Consider the following 15,052-nt stretch of genomic DNA (forward strand, 5'->3'; position numbering starts at 1 on the left):
CCGGGACTCCAGTCTCTCTCCCACACCCCTTCCTGTGCCCCTTTCTCAGGAGGGAGCCCCACCACCACCCTCCCCCACTCCCGAGCCCCGCTCTGTGCTCTCACTGCTCCTGCCGCCGGGGAGGCTGCCGATTGCGGAGTTCCCCGGGCTGACTTGGCGCCCACTGCCCACGGGCGGGCTCCAGGGGCGGACTTGTCGCCGGGGAGGCGGACCAGGAGCTTGGATCCAACGTGGGGCGCCGGGGCGTGGATGTCCCGGGAAGAGAGGCGAAACCGCGCAGCCTTTCCGCGCCACCGGGCCCCGCCAGCTCCGGCAAACTTCTCGCCCAGCCCCGCGCCCGGAGAGGCCCGCGGGTAGGATGCCGGCCCCGCCGCCGGGGAGGAGCCGCTGGCGGACCCAGGCCCGGGCAGGACGCCGGGACTTCGGGCTCCGCGTGCCCCGCCGGGCCCGGCCCGGGTCTCCGGCCCACAAGCGGAACCCGGCACCTAAGGTGCCACGCCTTCGGGCACCACCCAGAGGCCTGGGCGGGCCCGGGCCGCCCGCAGCCGGCGATCGCGGGGTAATGAGATGCTAATGAGGCGCGAACGGAGCTTCCGTGGAAGCCCGCACGCCGAACTCCGCGGCCCGGAGGACCCGCGCGCCGCCCCGCCAGCCCGCGGCCCCTCGGCGCTCCCGCTCCGCGCCTCCCCCACCTCCCATCCCCCCGCCCCGCCCCGCCCTCCCACCGGCCGGCAGGAAGCGGCCCCACCCGGCTCCGGAGCCGCGGGGTAAGTCGTGCAGCTGAGCCGGCTGTGCACCCCCTGCCCGCGGTGGGGTGGGGTGTGAGGTGGGTGGCTTCTGGGTAAAGGGGATCTTGGGCGCCCGGACCCCGCTCCTGTCGCCCCCGCCCCGCCCCGCTCCAGACTTTCCCGTCCAGAGTGAGAGCCCCCCGCCCCCCGCCCGCCCCCGCCCCGCCGCGGTCCAGCTCCTCTCCATCCCTCCAGACTTCGCGAGCCCGCGCCACCCTGAGTCCCGGCGCTTCCAGGCTCGGTCGCCACTCTGTCTGCGGGGCCGTCCTCTCCCCACCCCCGGAGACCCTTGCTGCCCTGACCTGCCGTGGGCCCGGGCCCCGGTGATCCGCAGCCCACCACTTGAGTCTCCTTCCCCGCCTCGGCCGGCCCGGCCCGCTGGTCTCCGGCTGGGACCCGGAGCGGCCGGCGGCGGAGAGGGGTATCGATCCCAGGGAGCTGCGCCCATCGAGGCCACGCAGCGCTCCTAACTCCCCCAGCGGCAACCCTCATTCCTCCAGGTCCCAGCGTGAGACAGCCCCGCTCACTCCTCAGTGTGCGTGGGGGCCCGAGCCAGGGAGCGGGGGACAAAGGGAGGCCTTGTGTTGGGAAATTCCGAGGAGAGCACGCCGGAGCCCACGGGGGCTGGGGCGGGTCTGGGATGGGGATGGGAGGAAGGGAAGCTGGGAGGGGGAACCGGGCGGCTGTCGCCCCCAGACCGCCCTGGAGGGCCCCCTGGGGAAGACAAGTCTCACAGGGGAAGTGTTTTTGACCGCAGTGAGTCAGAAATGGGCCCAGCGCTCCCTCACCCAGTCAGTTGTAACATGCAACATCCTCCCGCTGTTTGTTGAGGCATTTGGGGTGGTGGGAAGTGGAACCTTCACCGTTACAGACCGTCTCTCCCCTCCCTCGGGAGGAAATCACCAGTGCTAAGGAGAAAAACTTTGCCCCTGGTGTAAGACACACCCCGCACCCACGTAGCACGGAGGCCATCAGGGTCACCTGGCACCGGGAGGCGTGGGTTAAGAGGGGGCGTACCGTACGTGTGCCCAGCAGCTGGGGTGGCAGGTCTGTGGTCTGCCCCTGTCTGCACCACAGGGGGGCTCTCCTGGCTCCCAGGCCCTGCCCACGTCTGAGGAATTGCCCCACACTCCGCTCTGCCCTGTGGGCCCAGAGAGGGAGCAGGGATCTCCCTGGTCAGGAAAACTGAGCTGGTGGCTCCTTCGCCTCTTGTGTGCCGTCTGTGCACAGGACTGCTGATTTTTCATTTCCAAATTTGGCAGGTTTCACTTGGAAGGGAGGGCAGCTGTCTATGGAGCAGATTGGGAGTGGGCTGGGAGAGAGCAGCAGAGCCAATCAGGGGAGGACCTGGCCTGCTTTCCTCTCCTCCCCTTCCCTTCGCCTTCCTCCTTTTTCTAGCCGCCCCTCCTTCTCTTCCCTCCTCTCCAGCATCCTCGTGCTTCTGTCCAGCTCCTCCCTTCCCTGAGGGATCCAGGGGCCTCCATGGCCTCACCCACGTCCGCCAACCCAGCACATGCCCACTTTGAGAGTTTCCTGCAGGCCCAGCTGTGTCAGAATGTGCTGAGCAGCTTCCAGGGCCTATGCCAGGCCCTGGAGCTGGAGCCTGGTGGGGGGCTGCCCCAGTACCACAAGATCAAGGCTCAGCTCAACTACTGGAGCGCCAAGTCGTTGTGGGCCAAGCTGGACAAGCGGGCAAGCCAGGCTGTGTACCAGCAGGGCCAGGCCTGCACCAACACGAAGGTGACTACGTGGTGCCTGGGATGGGGCTTGGAGAGGGGGGACAGTTGGAGGAGGGAGCTGGGACGCCATGCCCACACGGTCCTGTGCGTTCACAGTGCCTGGTGGTGGGCGCTGGCCCTTGTGGTCTGCGGGCTGCTGTGGAGCTGGCGCTGCTGGGGGCCCGTGTGGTGCTGGTGGAAAAGCGCACCAAGTTCTCTCGCCACAACGTGCTCCACCTCTGGCCGTTCACCATCCATGACCTTCGGGCACTCGGGGCCAAGAAGTTCTACGGGCGTTTCTGCACGGGCACCCTGGACCACATCAGTGAGTAACACCTGGCGGCCTGCGTGGGCTGTGAGCCTGCGTTAGAGACAGCCCTGTGGGGGTCTGCTGGGCCAGCCAAGAGGCAGAGTGGACCCGATTCCGTTCATCTGGGTGGCCTTCAGGACTCAGGTCCTTCATCTGTGAAATGGGCAGTCGGATGGAGTGACCTCTAAGACTTCCAGCTCTGACCAGGCGCAGGCTGCTGCTGGGGGAGGCTCTGTGGTCCTGGGTCCCTGTTCCGAATGTCCTCTCCCTTCTAGGCATCCGGCAGCTTCAGCTGCTTCTGTTGAAAGTGGCATTGCTGCTGGGAGTGGAAATTCACTGGGGTGTCACTTTCACTGGCCTCCAGCCCCCTCCCAAAAAGGGTAAGTACCTCTCTGCTCCTGAGACCCGCCTTCTGCCGGGGACATCTCGGCGTGTGGAAGAAAAGTGGGGCGGGGAGTCAGCTGAGTCTCCCTTTCTAATAGCGTGGCCTGTGCCAACCACTCAGAGCCTCATTTTGAGCATCTGTAAAATGGGAGTAATAGTCCCTTCCTTCCCTACTTCCCACAGGTACAATTCGACAGTGTATCATTGCTTTCTAAACCATAAAGCCCTGCAACACACTTATTTAATTATGTCACTGGCTTGTCCTGGGACTATAGGGGCCCCTTCAGACTGCCACACCTTTGTGCCTCTCACACCCTTTGCCTCAGGGAGTGGCTGGCGTGCCCAGCTCCAGCCCAATCCCCCTGCTCAACTGGCCAACTACGAATTCGATGTCCTCATCTCTGCTGCTGGAGGTAAATTCGTTCCTGAAGGTGAGTGAGCCCTTTCCTAGAAGTCGTCAGCATCTTGAGCTTCTCGTGGGCCTTCCGAGGCTGTTATCCCCCTCATCGTCCCGCCACTGCTTGCCTGCCCCCACCTCTAGGCTTCACAGTACGAGAAATGCGTGGCAAACTGGCTATTGGCATCACGGTCAACTTCGTGAACAGGCGCACCGTGGAAGAGACACAGGTGCCCGAGATCAGCGGTGTGGCCAGAATCTACAACCAGAGCTTCTTCCAGAGCCTGCTCAAAGCCACAGGTCAGGGCCCCTCTCTGTCATGGGGGGTCCCTCCCCCTGCCTGCCTGTGGGCTGGCTCCCGCTTCTCCTGCCCGCCCGGACTTGTCCTCAGTCCCAAGGAATCTTGGCAGCAAAGAACCGGTGCCCCCGGGAGATTCAGCAGGCACAGCCCCACTTGGCTATCCGGCATGACAGGTCTTGGAAATCTCTCACAAAATGCGTGGGATTTTGCTTTGCGCTGTCTCATATATGCTCTAATATATAAGCGATATAAATTCAAAGTGAAATTGGCACTTCCAGAAGATGCCCTATGTTTATGTTGGTGTTGTGCTGCCAAACCCCTTGGGGCATGCACACCCTAGTTCAAGAAGCCAGCTGTCATCCAGAAGCATGTGGCCAGGTGGTGCAGGTCTCCCAGCTGCTGCCCCACCCAAGTTCCTCTCTTTGCTCCAGGTCCTCAGGCCGCCCGGGCCTGGGACAGATGGTCTATTGTGCCATCAGAACTCAGGGGCTCCTGTGTGTGGGGCATCCACTGTAGTCAGAGAGGTCAGGCATGGCTCCAGTGTTTGGAGAGGCAACATATAAAAGGAGCAGACACATACCCTGCCCCCTGCCCCGCCCCCCAGGCATTGATCTGGAAAACATCGTATACTACAAGGACGACACACATTACTTTGTGATGACAGCCAAGAAGCAGTGCCTGCTGCGTCTGGGGGTGCTACGCCAGGTGAGGCCAGGCCCAGGTGGGAAGGGGCTAGGTGTGGGCCCTGGGAGATGGAGGCCAGGCCGGGACATGGTCTGCCCTACCCTCCACCCCTGGTGTGGAGAGAGCCTGCCCTGCCTCTGCCCTGACCGTTCCTCCCCCTTAACGAGCTCCTCTCCCCTGGGATGGCTGGTAGTCTGAACCACACTCTGGGCTAAACACCTGATACCAGCCACAGGCCTACAGAAGTAAGCGCCAGGAGGGCAGGGGTTCTGCCTTGCTCTCTTTTGTTTGCTGGTCATTCCAGTACCTAGAATGGTGCCTGGGTGCCTGAGAGCTTTATAGCATTGCATTTTCTCATCTAATTCTCATGAGGATCTGGAGAAGTTAGGCGCATTATTTCTAAATGATGGGAAGACCGAGGCTCTCAGAAATTCAGTGACTTGTCCGAAGTAAGTGTATGACAGCAGCATGGTTCTGGGCTCAGGAGCAGGCTGAGTGCTGAGGAAGGGGCTTGGGCCTGGCAGGCAGGACACCCCAATTCCGGGCCCAGCTCAGCCTTCAGCGGCTGTGCAGCCTGGGGAAGCCCCTTCTGGGGGCCTGAGCATGTACACCTTCTACACTCAAGGGGACAGGGCTGCCCCGTTGACATTGGTTCTGATCTGCTGGCCTTGCAGGACTGGCCAGAGACCGAGCGGCTGCTGAGCAATGCCAATGTGGTGCCCGAGGCTCTGCAGCGCTTTGCCCAGGCCGCTGCCGAGTTCGCCACCCAGGGCAAGCTCGGGAAGCTGGAGTTTGCCCGAGACGCCCGTGGGAGGCCTGACGTCTCTGCTTTTGACTTCACAAGCATGATGCGGGCAGATAGCTCTGCTCGTGTGCAGGAGAAGCATGGTGCCCGCCTGCTGCTGGGACTGGTGGGGGACTGCCTGGTGGAGGTGAGGGGTCAGAGGTCCCTGAGTGGGGGAGGAGGAGGGGTTAATGGTGCTTAGAGAAACGGGCTCCTTTAAAGGAGGCACAGGGGTTCCATGGTTGAGTAGGAGGGGGGGAAAGTTTGCCTGTTGTGGGGAGGAACCCCCTCTGCTATGACCTTGGGAGCATCTGGGCTTGGACACTCCCGTGGGACTCTGAGCTGCTTCCTATCCTTCTGACCCTGCAGCCCTTCTGGCCCCTGGGCACTGGAGTGGCCCGGGGCTTCCTGGCAGCCTTTGATGCCGCCTGGATGGTGAAGCGGTGGGCAGAGGGCGCTGAGCCCCTAGAAGTATTGGCAGAGCGGTGAGGCCTGAGTTAGGGGGTGGGGCAGGAAAGGGCTAGCTATAGGATGGGGGTGCGTTGGTGGAGGGAGAGGGGTGCTGGGTGAATAGATGGGGGCCTGGACAAAAGAGAGGGGTGCTTGCTGACGGGGGCACTCTGACTCATGTCCCTGCCCCCCACCTTTTCCCCTCCCACCCCAGTGAGAGCCTGTACCAGCTCCTGTCCCAGACATCCCCGGAAAACATGCACCGCAATTTGGCCCAGTATGGGCTGGACCCAGCCACGCGCTATCCCAACCTGAACCTCCGGGCTGTATCCTCCCATCAGGTCAGCATCCCTGGCACCCTCACCACACTTCCCAGGTGGGCCCCCTCCTCCAGGGCAGGCCTTTCCTCCAGACCTGCGCAGTCCTACCCTCCAGTTAGCCCTGCCCCAGGAGGGTCAGCCTGCCTGGAGACCTGAAATGGCTGCCGTAGGTGCGAGACCTGTATGACGTGATGGCCAAGGAGCCCGTGCGGAGGAAGAAGGACAGCACTGACTCGGGGAAGCCTGGCCGTGGTAAGCAGGCCTTCCTCCAGGCATGGCCAGAATCTTGACCAGCCAGCGAGGCTCAAGCACCAACTTACAGAACAGCTGCCGCCTGAGGCCGGAGCAGGCACGGGAGCATTATTGATGGTGGGCAAGTTCGGGGCATCTGGAGAGTGGAGGGGGCAGGGGAGCTCGCAGCAGCAGCTGTTGGCCAGTGTGTGAAGTATTTCAGAACTTCGACCACCACTTCCACAGCAGCTGCCCGGTGCCCGACCTCTCCCAGCCTTGCAGACTCCAAGCCCAGCTCTTTTTTGAGCCTCTGGGCCCTCCTTGCCCCTCAGTTCATAGCCTGCTGCTGTCCATGTGGCTAGCAGTGATTTCCCCTTATTCATTCCCTCACTTTATTCCAGAAAAGGATTTGGTTTTTTTTGGGGGAAATTGGGATGAAGGAGGTACTGCTGATGGTGTTAGGTTGGTGCCCTAATGGGGTGGGGCCCTGCCTCCATCTTCCTACCAACTACACCCTAGCCACAGGCTCTCTGTAAGCCAAGGGGCCTTGGGCACAGCACGCCCTCCTCTCCCAGGGTCGGTGGGCACACAGGAGGAACTGCTACGCTGGTGCCAGGAGCAGACGGCTGGCTACCCTGGCGTCCATGTCACCAACCTTTCCTCCTCCTGGGCTGATGGGCGGGCTCTGTGCGCCCTGGTGAACCGCCTGCGGCCTGGCCTACTGTGAGTTGCAGATTAGGCTCAGGGGTCCCTGGCAGACCACACCTCTCTTTCACACCCCTGCCCGCCCTCTACTTCAGGCAGTATGGGACGGTGGGAGATCACTGTGTGGGAGTTAGCACACCCAGCTGAGTCCCAGCACCACCACTTGCCCAAGCCACTTCCCCTCCCTCGGGATAGTATTCCTGCCTGAATCTGCCTGCCCTCCTGCCTGAGACTCTTGTAAGAATCACATGCATTCAACAGGGGCAGCTCTGTGAGTGCTAGAGATCCCCAAGCCAGAGGTTGCCCTTGGATCATGGTGGTGGTGGTGGTGGTGGTGGTGGCGGCGGCGGCAGCATAGCACAGGAAAGAATAACCCTTCCGTCTTCTGCCTTTGCACTCCCCAGCCCTTCCCACCGTCCCTCTACCCACCATCTCCCCCTGTGATGGGGTCAGGTTCTCTCCCATTGGCTTCTCTCCCCGATACCCACAGGGAACCCTCAGAGCTGCAGGGAGTTGGGGCTCTGGAAGCGACGGGCTGGGCGCTGAAGATGGCAGAACATGAACTGGGCATCACACCCGTGTTGTCCGCACAGGCAGTGGTGGCAGGAAGTGACCCGCTGGGCCTCATCGCCTACCTCAGCCACTTTCACAGCGCCTTCAAAAGCACGAGCCACAGCCCAGGTGAACTGGAGGGCGGGACCAGGAGGGATGTAAGAGAGACAGAGACAGAGGAGAGGGTGCTTTCTGAGGGACAGCCTGGGGGAGGTGTCCCTTTGGGCCAGAGTGTGGTTGGTCTATTCTGGGGGCACAGTATGGCCCCATCTACCCTTATGCCCCGACTCTCCCTGCAGGCCCTGTCAGCCAAGGCGCCCTGGGGACCTCCAGCGCTGTACTGTTCCTTGGCAAACTGCAGAGGACCCTGCAACGGAGCCGGGCCCAGGTGGTCTGGGCGGTGGTTCCTAGTGGGGGTCATGGGGTGATGGGGGACGGGGAGGACTGGTGGTGCAGAGCCCCACGCTGAGTGTAGGACTTGTTACAGGAAAATGGGGAGGATGCAGGTGGCAAGAAGCCACGCCTGGAGGTAAATACCTGCAAGGGCTGGGTAGTCCCGTCCCATGTTCCCGTCCCTTTCCCGGGACACTTCCCCATGTTCTGTGCCCTCATGTATTGCTCCCCCCACCCACCCCTCTGTGGTCTCCCTTCCTAGTCTCACTCCCCTTCCCTTCCTATTCATCTGCACACATCCACTCCCCAGCTGATCCTGCCTCTACCTCTCCCTCCCGGCCTGAACACTTACCTCCTTAGGTAGAGGCCGAGTCCCCCAGTACCGAGGAGCCACCTGTCCCAGAGGCCGGTGTACCCCCGACACCCCCATCACACAGCCAGGAGGTAAGAATGGGGGCCCTGCCTGCAGGCAGAGGCTTGAGGTCAGGGAGGGCGTTTCAGGGGTCGGGGAGAACTTTCCAGCTGACCCTGTGGCATGGGGACTGGTGCAGGCTGGTGGCGAGGAGCTGTGTGCGCTTTGTGGGGAACGCCTCTATATCCTGGAACGCCTGTGTGCCGATGGCCGTTTCTACCACCGGAGCTGCTTCTGCTGCCATGTCTGTGAGGCCACACTGTGGCCAGGTAGCTACGGACAGCACCCAGAAGATGGTGAGTGGGCCCCGGAGGCCCCGAGAGGGACTTAGGGCATGGCCCTGCCCGGAGGCAGGGAGTTAAAGGTGGAGGGGATTGGAGTGCTGGGCATGAGGTGGAAACAGGCTCAAGATGGCCCTTGCTTCCCCTGAGCTCATATCTGTGTCCTCCAAAGCCCCACATGTGGGGTTCTAAGGAACCAGGAGGCTAACAGAAGTTCACCTGCAAATCGAGTCCTGTCACCCCACCTTCCCTGATAAATGGAGTCTCTCGGCATTGTGCTGCCTCCATCTGATGTCTCCCCCGCTCTCCACCCTCCCCAGGACATTTCTACTGCCTCCAGCACCTGCCCCAGCCAGGCCACACAGAGGATGGCACCGACAGAGGCCCCGAGAGTCAGGTAAAAGCTGTGAGTGTGCGCTGGGGACGGGAACATGGAGCAGTGTCTCGCCCAGCCCAGAGGACTTTGCCGGGGGTAACTGAATGTTCTCCACTAGAATGTAGGTAGGGATTTCTGTGCTGTTTCACTTACTGCTGCAGCCCAAGTATTCAGAACACTGTCTGACACTGTCCAGTAAATGAATGAATTCCAGGGCCCACGTTTGTCTAAAGGGGAAGCCTCCGCCCTGCACTGGGCAGGTCACTGACCAGACCACACGGTGGCTTTTCTAGGACCTCCCCCTTCCAGGTGAGAAGAACATGCCATCCGGCCCCTCGACTCCCACGGCACCCCAGGAGGGGGCCAGTCCTGTCCCAGGCCCCAACCAGCCCAACCGTCGGCTGATCCGCCTCTCCAGCCCAGAACGGGAGAGGTTGTCCTCCCTTAATCTGAACCCTGACCCGGAAATGGAGCCTCCACCCAAGCCCCCCCGCAGCTGCTCTGCCTTGGCCCGCCAGGCCCTGGAGGGCAGCTTCCTGGGATGGGGAGTGCCAATCCAGAGCCCTCAAGGTAACCGCTCTGCCCAGAGGTGCTGACCCAGGGTGGGGATGGGGGTTGGTGTGGGATTCCTGGAGGGGAATGCTGGGGAACGGAAAGGGAGATTGGGGACCCCAGGTCACGTGTCCTTCTCTGCTCAGTTCTCATGGACATGGAGAAGGAGGAAGAAAACCCCTCCTCCAGTGAAGAGGAAGAGGAGGAAGAGGAAGACGTGCCTTTGGACTCAGACATGGAACAGGTGAGTGGAAGAAACCTGGCCACCTATTCTGCTCACGCCATCCCACCCCCCGCCACAGGAGAAACCCACAGCTTGTTCACGCCTCTGAACCCTGTTCTTGGAAGGTCTTCCCCCCCAGTCTGACTCTTTCATAGCCCTAAGCTTCCACCTTTTCTACCAGAACTCACCCCACTTCCAGCCCAGGTTCCTTTTGGCCCCTTCCAAACCAGTCTTCCCCAACCCCTATCCACCAAGAGGCCGGGCCCGGCCCCTGACTGGTCTGACCCTGCCATAGGCTCTGCTGACCTTCGCCAAGAACTCAGGCACCATGGACAAGTACCCCACGTGGCGGCGGACTCTGCTGCGCCGTGCTAAGGAGGAGGAGATGAAGAGATTCTGCAAGGCCCAGGTGGGACCTAGGGCTCCCCAGTCCTGATGGGCTGAGGTGTGAGGCTGGGGCCAGAGCTTCTCCAGCGCCCCATTCTTGAACAATCCAGACTTCTGGGTTTCCTCTCATCTCCCCCAGAGCATCCAGCGGCGCCTGAATGAGATTGAGGCCGCTCTGAGGGAGCTGGAGGCCGAGGGGATGAAGGTGGAGCTGGCCTTGAGGGACCAGAGCAGTGAGTGAAGCCGGGGAAGGAGAGGGTGGGATACCCCTTTGCCTCTGGCACTGTGTGCAGCCCCCAGCGACCCCCCCAACCACTCTGGCCCTGGTCGCAGGCCTCCGGACCACCCATTCCCCTTCTTTCTCATCAGGTTCCCCCGAAGAGCAAAAGGCACTGTGGCTAAAACAGCTGCTCCACCTCGTGGAGAAGAAGAACAGCCTAGTGGCTGAGGAGGCTGAGCTCATGATCAAGTAAGGGGCATGGGAGGTGGCAGGGCTTATGAGCCAGGCCCCAGCTAAGTCCTTGGGCACCGTGGACAGCCGTGCCCCTTCTATCCCTGCCCTCCACAGGGTACAGGAGCTGAGCCTGGAGGAGAAACAGTGGCAGCTGGACCAGGAGCTTCGAGGCTACATGAACCGGGAAGGTACGCAGGCTGTGGGGAGAGGCAGACATCATGGGGCTGGAGTTCGCAGGAGCCTTGTGATCTCAGATACTGACCAAGCAACATGGTCCTCTGGTCAGAGGACCTCTGGTCAGGGGAGCCACTGTGAGGGTCAAGGCCTGTAGTAGTTTTGAGAGTCTTACAGGAGATGCAGAACCCAGTTCCTCTGAGGCCACTCGAGGAGGCCAGCGGAAGGGGCAGCAAGCCCCACTCTGCCTTCAGCTCAATCAGGGCTGCACATCTGGGCTTTCGTGTAGGGTTTCCTTTGAAAATGGTGCCGCTGTGAAACAATGCTAGAAGACCACTGGTGCTGACAAACCTAACTTTACAGATTAGGAAACAAAGGCCAGGTTGTAGAAATCAGAGGCCAGGATGAGGCCGTGCCTCTCGCCCCGCTGCCCAGTTCTCTAAGCTTCGTCTGCTCCCTCCAGAAAGCCGGAAGACAGCTGCCGATCGGCAGGCTGAGGAGCGGATCCTGAAGAAGCTGGTGAGTGTGGTGAACCAGCGAGATGCCCTCATCCGCTTCCAGGAGGAGTGCCGGCTCAGCGAGCTGGCGTCAGGGCCAGAGGCCCAGGGCTAGAGGAGGGTGGGCTACCTGCCTTCCTCCCTAAAAGACCATCCCACCCAAGGACGTGCCACCCTGCTCATCCGGGCTGCCTGCGAGGGGGCCTCTGTTTACAATAAAAGTGTTTCTGCCACCCACAGGACTTGGGCTGCCGCAGCTGGGCGGGGGGATGTGTAGGGAGAGCAGATGTGCAGGACGGAGCCTGAAGTCTACGTTGTGACAGTGATTGTGACCATTGGCCCCAATCACTGCCTCTACAAGAAAAAAAGGCAGAGCCATCAAAGTGCCAAGCTTTATTGGTCCTCAGCCCTGCTCCCCTCCTGATGACCCAGGAACAAGGCTGGCTGAGACTCTGGACCCAGGTCCTGGGTCTCCCTTGCCCTTCCCAGCACGTGCTGGAGCTCAGCCCGGGCCTTACATAAGCCCTTGGCCTCCTGCATGTGGAAGGTGTAGACGGCACCTGCTCCCAGCAGCAGCCCTACACTGGGGGTCCACAGCAGTATGGCAACTTCCCTGACCCCTCCTCCAGCTGCCAGGGTGCACAGCACTGCCAAGAGAAGCAGCCCCAGACCGATCACGTAGCCAGCAAAGGTGGCCCACCAACGAGCTTGAGCCACAGCCTGATCCAGCTCTGTCAAAGCCTCCCTTAGCACCATGACCAATGGTGAATTCTCTGCTGGTCCTAGAACAGGGCAGGGCAGTGGGACAGAAGAGAGGGTCAGAGTGGAAGGGCTGCCCTGTGGTGGGGAGGGACCACAGGAAAGGGTGGGGGTGGCTCACCATGGGTAGAGCTCGGGTTGTGCTGGGGTGGGCTGTGTCTCACACACAGCGTAGCCATCAGGGCCTCATGATCAGAGAGTGGGGAGCCACTGTGAGGGTCAAGGCCTGTAGTAGTTTTGAGAGTCTTACAGGAGATGCAGAACCCAGAAACTGCCTGGGAAAAGTAAAGGCCAGAGAGAAAACATTGTTTTCCCAGAGAACCAGCTCCTGGCTATCCCATTCTCCAGTCATCAGTGAACTAAGACTAGACTGACTGGACAAAGGATCCACACAGGTTGGTGAGAGAAGAGACATGGTGGGTGAAGACACATTGTGGGGAGAGGCCTGACCTTATAAAGCACATAGTCGATGCGGATGCCACAGGGAAATGGCTGCAGTTCCTTTCGGTTGACGTAGCAGTTCTCAGGTACCATTGTACAACCTTCTTCAGAGCCCTAGGTGAAGAGTTGGCTTGTGCCAGGATGCAGGGGAAGTGGGAAAGAAGCTGGGCATCCAGGTGGGGAGATAATCAGGCAAGTCCCTCACCTTGAAGTCCCGGGTCTCAAGATAGGCATCCTGCAGCCCTGTCCACTCCTTCAGGAGGCGGCAGCCCAGGTCCTTTGGGTGCAAGTTGAGGTCCCCACACAATAGAACCACGTCAGCCTTCTTGGATGTATGGCTGGGGAAACCAGGTGCGTAAGGCCAAGAATTCTTCCCTAGCCAGCTTCTGCCCTATTAGTGAGGCCTTGGCCACCCCTCAGCCCCTGACCCCATCCCACTTCCCTTGTCAAGCCCAGGCTCACACACTGGATGAAATGGGCCAGTTCCCAAGCTTGGACCACACGATGTGCTAGGTAGATGTCCTTCTGTCGATTGTACTCTGCGTGGAGCTGAGCAAGACAGATGAGATTACAGCAGATGCGACTGAGTGTCCCAAGGGAGGGTCTAAATTAAGCTTGTGTCTGTCTCTTGGCATGGTGCTCGGTAAAAACGGGTGAGCCTTGCCTACTGACTGTATGAGAGCCTGCCCTCACGCCTCACCCCCAGGCAGGCCAGCTAGAGGAGTCCCATCTCTCTTTTCCAGGACCAGGCTACCTGTCCCAGCCCTAAGCACTGCCAGCCTGCTTTACTCACATGGGTCACGTAGGCATTGAGTACCAGTCCACCTAGATGGAGTACCAGCAGCCCCACAGCCTTCCCACAGAACCAGTCACCGTGATGGATCTGCAGGCAGGAGGGGGCAGGAATTCAGGGCGCTGCTACCCTCTTTCTGCCCTTCCCTGCAGCCCTAGGAAGGCTGCCTCCTTTACCATGTTAGTGAGGGGTGGGGAAGAGGTCAGAGGTCAGAGGTCAGGCATACCATGTAAGGGTAGCCATTCAGAGTGTAGACATGCTGGGTGAATTCCTGGATTGGGTGTTTGGAGAAGACACAGAGGCCACTGCCAATGATGCCACTGAAAGACAAGTCCTCATTAAGAGCCAGAAAAGCAGGAAGAGAAGAACCAGTCCTCGTCCCTTCCCCTGCCTCAGCACTTATCAGCTACTTCTTTCTGTCTCCGGCTGGGACCGGCCCCAGAACACAGCTCAAAGCACCAGCCTTTGTGGGGGTGAAGGATAAGGTGACCTGACTGATGATAAGGCTGAGATGAGCTGAAGAGCTAGGATCTTCCTGGTTCCACCCTCTCCTGCTTCCACACCCAGACAGAAGTTGCTGGGGAAGAGGAAGGAGGGTGCAGGCAGGACAGGGTCGGGCTGGCAGGGCCCAGAGCCTCCAGTCTGAGAACAGGCTTCCCGGCCAGCAGGCTTCTCACCTCCTGAAGTAGTGCGCAGATGGGTAGGTGGGCAACAGCTTCTGTCTCAGGTACTGGAAGTCCTGCTCACTCCACACCTGGGGGAAGGGGGGAGGCAGTCTGCCTGGCTCTTCCCTCGGGGAAAGTCTGCAGCCACCGCTCCTCCCAGCCGGGCTTCCCCTCTGCCCACCTCCTGCAGCAGAGCCAGGTCGAAGCTCTCCAAATTCAGAAAGTCCCCCAGGCGCTTCATGCGGTCTCCTCGGCGCTTGCTCAGGTAGGGAATGCCCCTAAGGACAGAAGGGCCAGGGGAGGTGGCTGCAGGGGGTGCTCAGCCCTCCGGCACCACTAGCTGCGGCCAGGTGAGGGTTTTGGAGGTGCGGGTTCTCCCCGCCCCCTGAGATTGTAGGGCAGGGTAGAGCCGTGGCCCGGGTGTGAGGATGGCCTCCTCCTTCTGTGGCCCCAGATCCCACGGAAAGCACTCACCAGCAGTTGAGGTTAAAAACCCTCAGTCTCAGGGAGAAGTTGGGCTTCATGGCGGGACGCTCAGAGGACAAGGGACAGACGGCTTCCTCCGCGTCGGGCGCGGTCGGGACCCGAGCGGGCGGGCGGCGCCTCCTCCCGGGGCGGCGCGCACAGGTGGTCGGCCCCGCCCCCGCGCTCCCAGGAAGGCCGGGGCCCCGAACCCGCGGTGGCTCCCAAGCCCCTGCCGCTCCGGCCCAGGGCCCCCTCGCGATCCGAGACAGACGCCCGCGTTACCGGGGCAACCGGGCTGCTGGCCCGAGCGGGCTGCCCACCGAGCCGGAAAGGCGATCTGCGGCGAAAGCCGGGAGCGAGGCCCGCGCGCGCGGGGGGGACTCGGATGGGCGGCGAGCCGGGCTGAGGCACGAGGGGCGCGGGGCTCCCGGCTCCTCTTCCCCGAAGCTGTCCTTGGCCCCGGCGGCCCGCGCGCCCTCGCCCGCCTCTCACCCGGCCCACCAGCAACAGGCAAACTGGCCGGGCCGCCGCCGCCGCCGCCGCCGCCCGCCCTGGG

At 61.5% G+C, this 15,052-nt stretch overlaps 2 protein-coding genes across 4 annotated transcripts; one reads left to right on the top strand and one right to left on the bottom strand.

Moving 5' to 3' along the window:
• Window positions 1–358: 358 nt before the first annotated feature.
• MICAL1 (microtubule associated monooxygenase, calponin and LIM domain containing 1) lies at window positions 359–11,606 on the top strand. Of its 3 annotated transcripts, none has more exons than XM_079781303.1 (25): window positions 359–767; window positions 2,051–2,528; window positions 2,624–2,831; window positions 3,092–3,196; window positions 3,527–3,631; window positions 3,742–3,897; window positions 4,503–4,603; window positions 5,257–5,514; window positions 5,736–5,851; window positions 6,031–6,157; window positions 6,307–6,388; window positions 6,943–7,090; window positions 7,563–7,753; window positions 7,924–8,012; window positions 8,112–8,153; window positions 8,378–8,461; window positions 8,569–8,725; window positions 9,031–9,107; window positions 9,380–9,656; window positions 9,785–9,882; window positions 10,157–10,270; window positions 10,388–10,481; window positions 10,618–10,717; window positions 10,817–10,890; window positions 11,340–11,606. In XM_079781303.1, the coding sequence occupies exons 2-25, from the start codon at window positions 2,271–2,273 to the stop codon at window positions 11,486–11,488; spliced, it is 3,210 nt and encodes a 1,069-aa protein (XP_079637429.1). In that variant the 5' UTR covers window positions 359–767; window positions 2,051–2,270; the 3' UTR covers window positions 11,489–11,606. The 3 variants fall into 3 exon arrangements, with proteins under 3 accessions (XP_079637429.1, XP_079637430.1, XP_079637431.1); XM_079781304.1 differs by having other exon boundaries at window positions 2,217–2,528; XM_079781305.1 differs by having other exon boundaries at window positions 742–826; window positions 2,217–2,528.
• A 145-nt stretch (window positions 11,607–11,751) lies between these two features.
• SMPD2 (sphingomyelin phosphodiesterase 2) lies at window positions 11,752–15,028 on the bottom strand. The gene is made up of 10 exons (XM_079781316.1): window positions 14,506–15,028; window positions 14,213–14,309; window positions 14,044–14,120; window positions 13,593–13,686; window positions 13,367–13,456; window positions 13,040–13,122; window positions 12,779–12,911; window positions 12,583–12,687; window positions 12,254–12,407; window positions 11,752–12,155 (listed from the first exon to the last, which is right to left on the bottom strand). Exons 1-10 carry the CDS (start codon window positions 14,553–14,555, stop codon window positions 11,767–11,769), a joined length of 1,272 nt encoding a protein of 423 aa, XP_079637442.1. The 5' UTR covers window positions 14,556–15,028; the 3' UTR covers window positions 11,752–11,766.
• Window positions 15,029–15,052: the final 24 nt, after the last annotated feature.

Source organism: Cnephaeus nilssonii, assembly GCF_951640355.1.
Source record: "Cnephaeus nilssonii genome assembly, chromosome: 9".
NCBI classification, from domain to species: Eukaryota; Metazoa; Chordata; class Mammalia; order Chiroptera; family Vespertilionidae; genus Cnephaeus; species Cnephaeus nilssonii.

Bases quoted from the DNA above. Each gene is read 5' to 3' on its own strand.
- SMPD2 (XM_079781316.1), bottom strand. From the start codon at position 14,555: ATGAAGCCCAACTTCTCCCTGAGACTGAGGGTTTTTAACCTCAACTGC. The intron at 14,310-14,505 runs GTGAGTGCTTTC...TTCTGTCCTTAG, and splicing joins GTTTTTAACCTCAACTGCTG to GGGCATTCCCTACCTGAGCA. The intron at 13,687-14,043 runs GTGAGAAGCCTG...CTTGTCTTTCAG, and splicing joins TCTGCGCACTACTTCAGGAG to TGGCATCATTGGCAGTGGCC.
- MICAL1 (XM_079781303.1), top strand. From the start codon at position 2,271: ATGGCCTCACCCACGTCCGCCAACCCAGCACATGCCCACTTTGAGAGT. The intron at 8,013-8,111 runs GTGGTCTGGGCG...GACTTGTTACAG, and splicing joins TGCAACGGAGCCGGGCCCAG to GAAAATGGGGAGGATGCAGG. The intron at 9,883-10,156 runs GTGAGTGGAAGA...ACCCTGCCATAG, and splicing joins TGGACTCAGACATGGAACAG to GCTCTGCTGACCTTCGCCAA.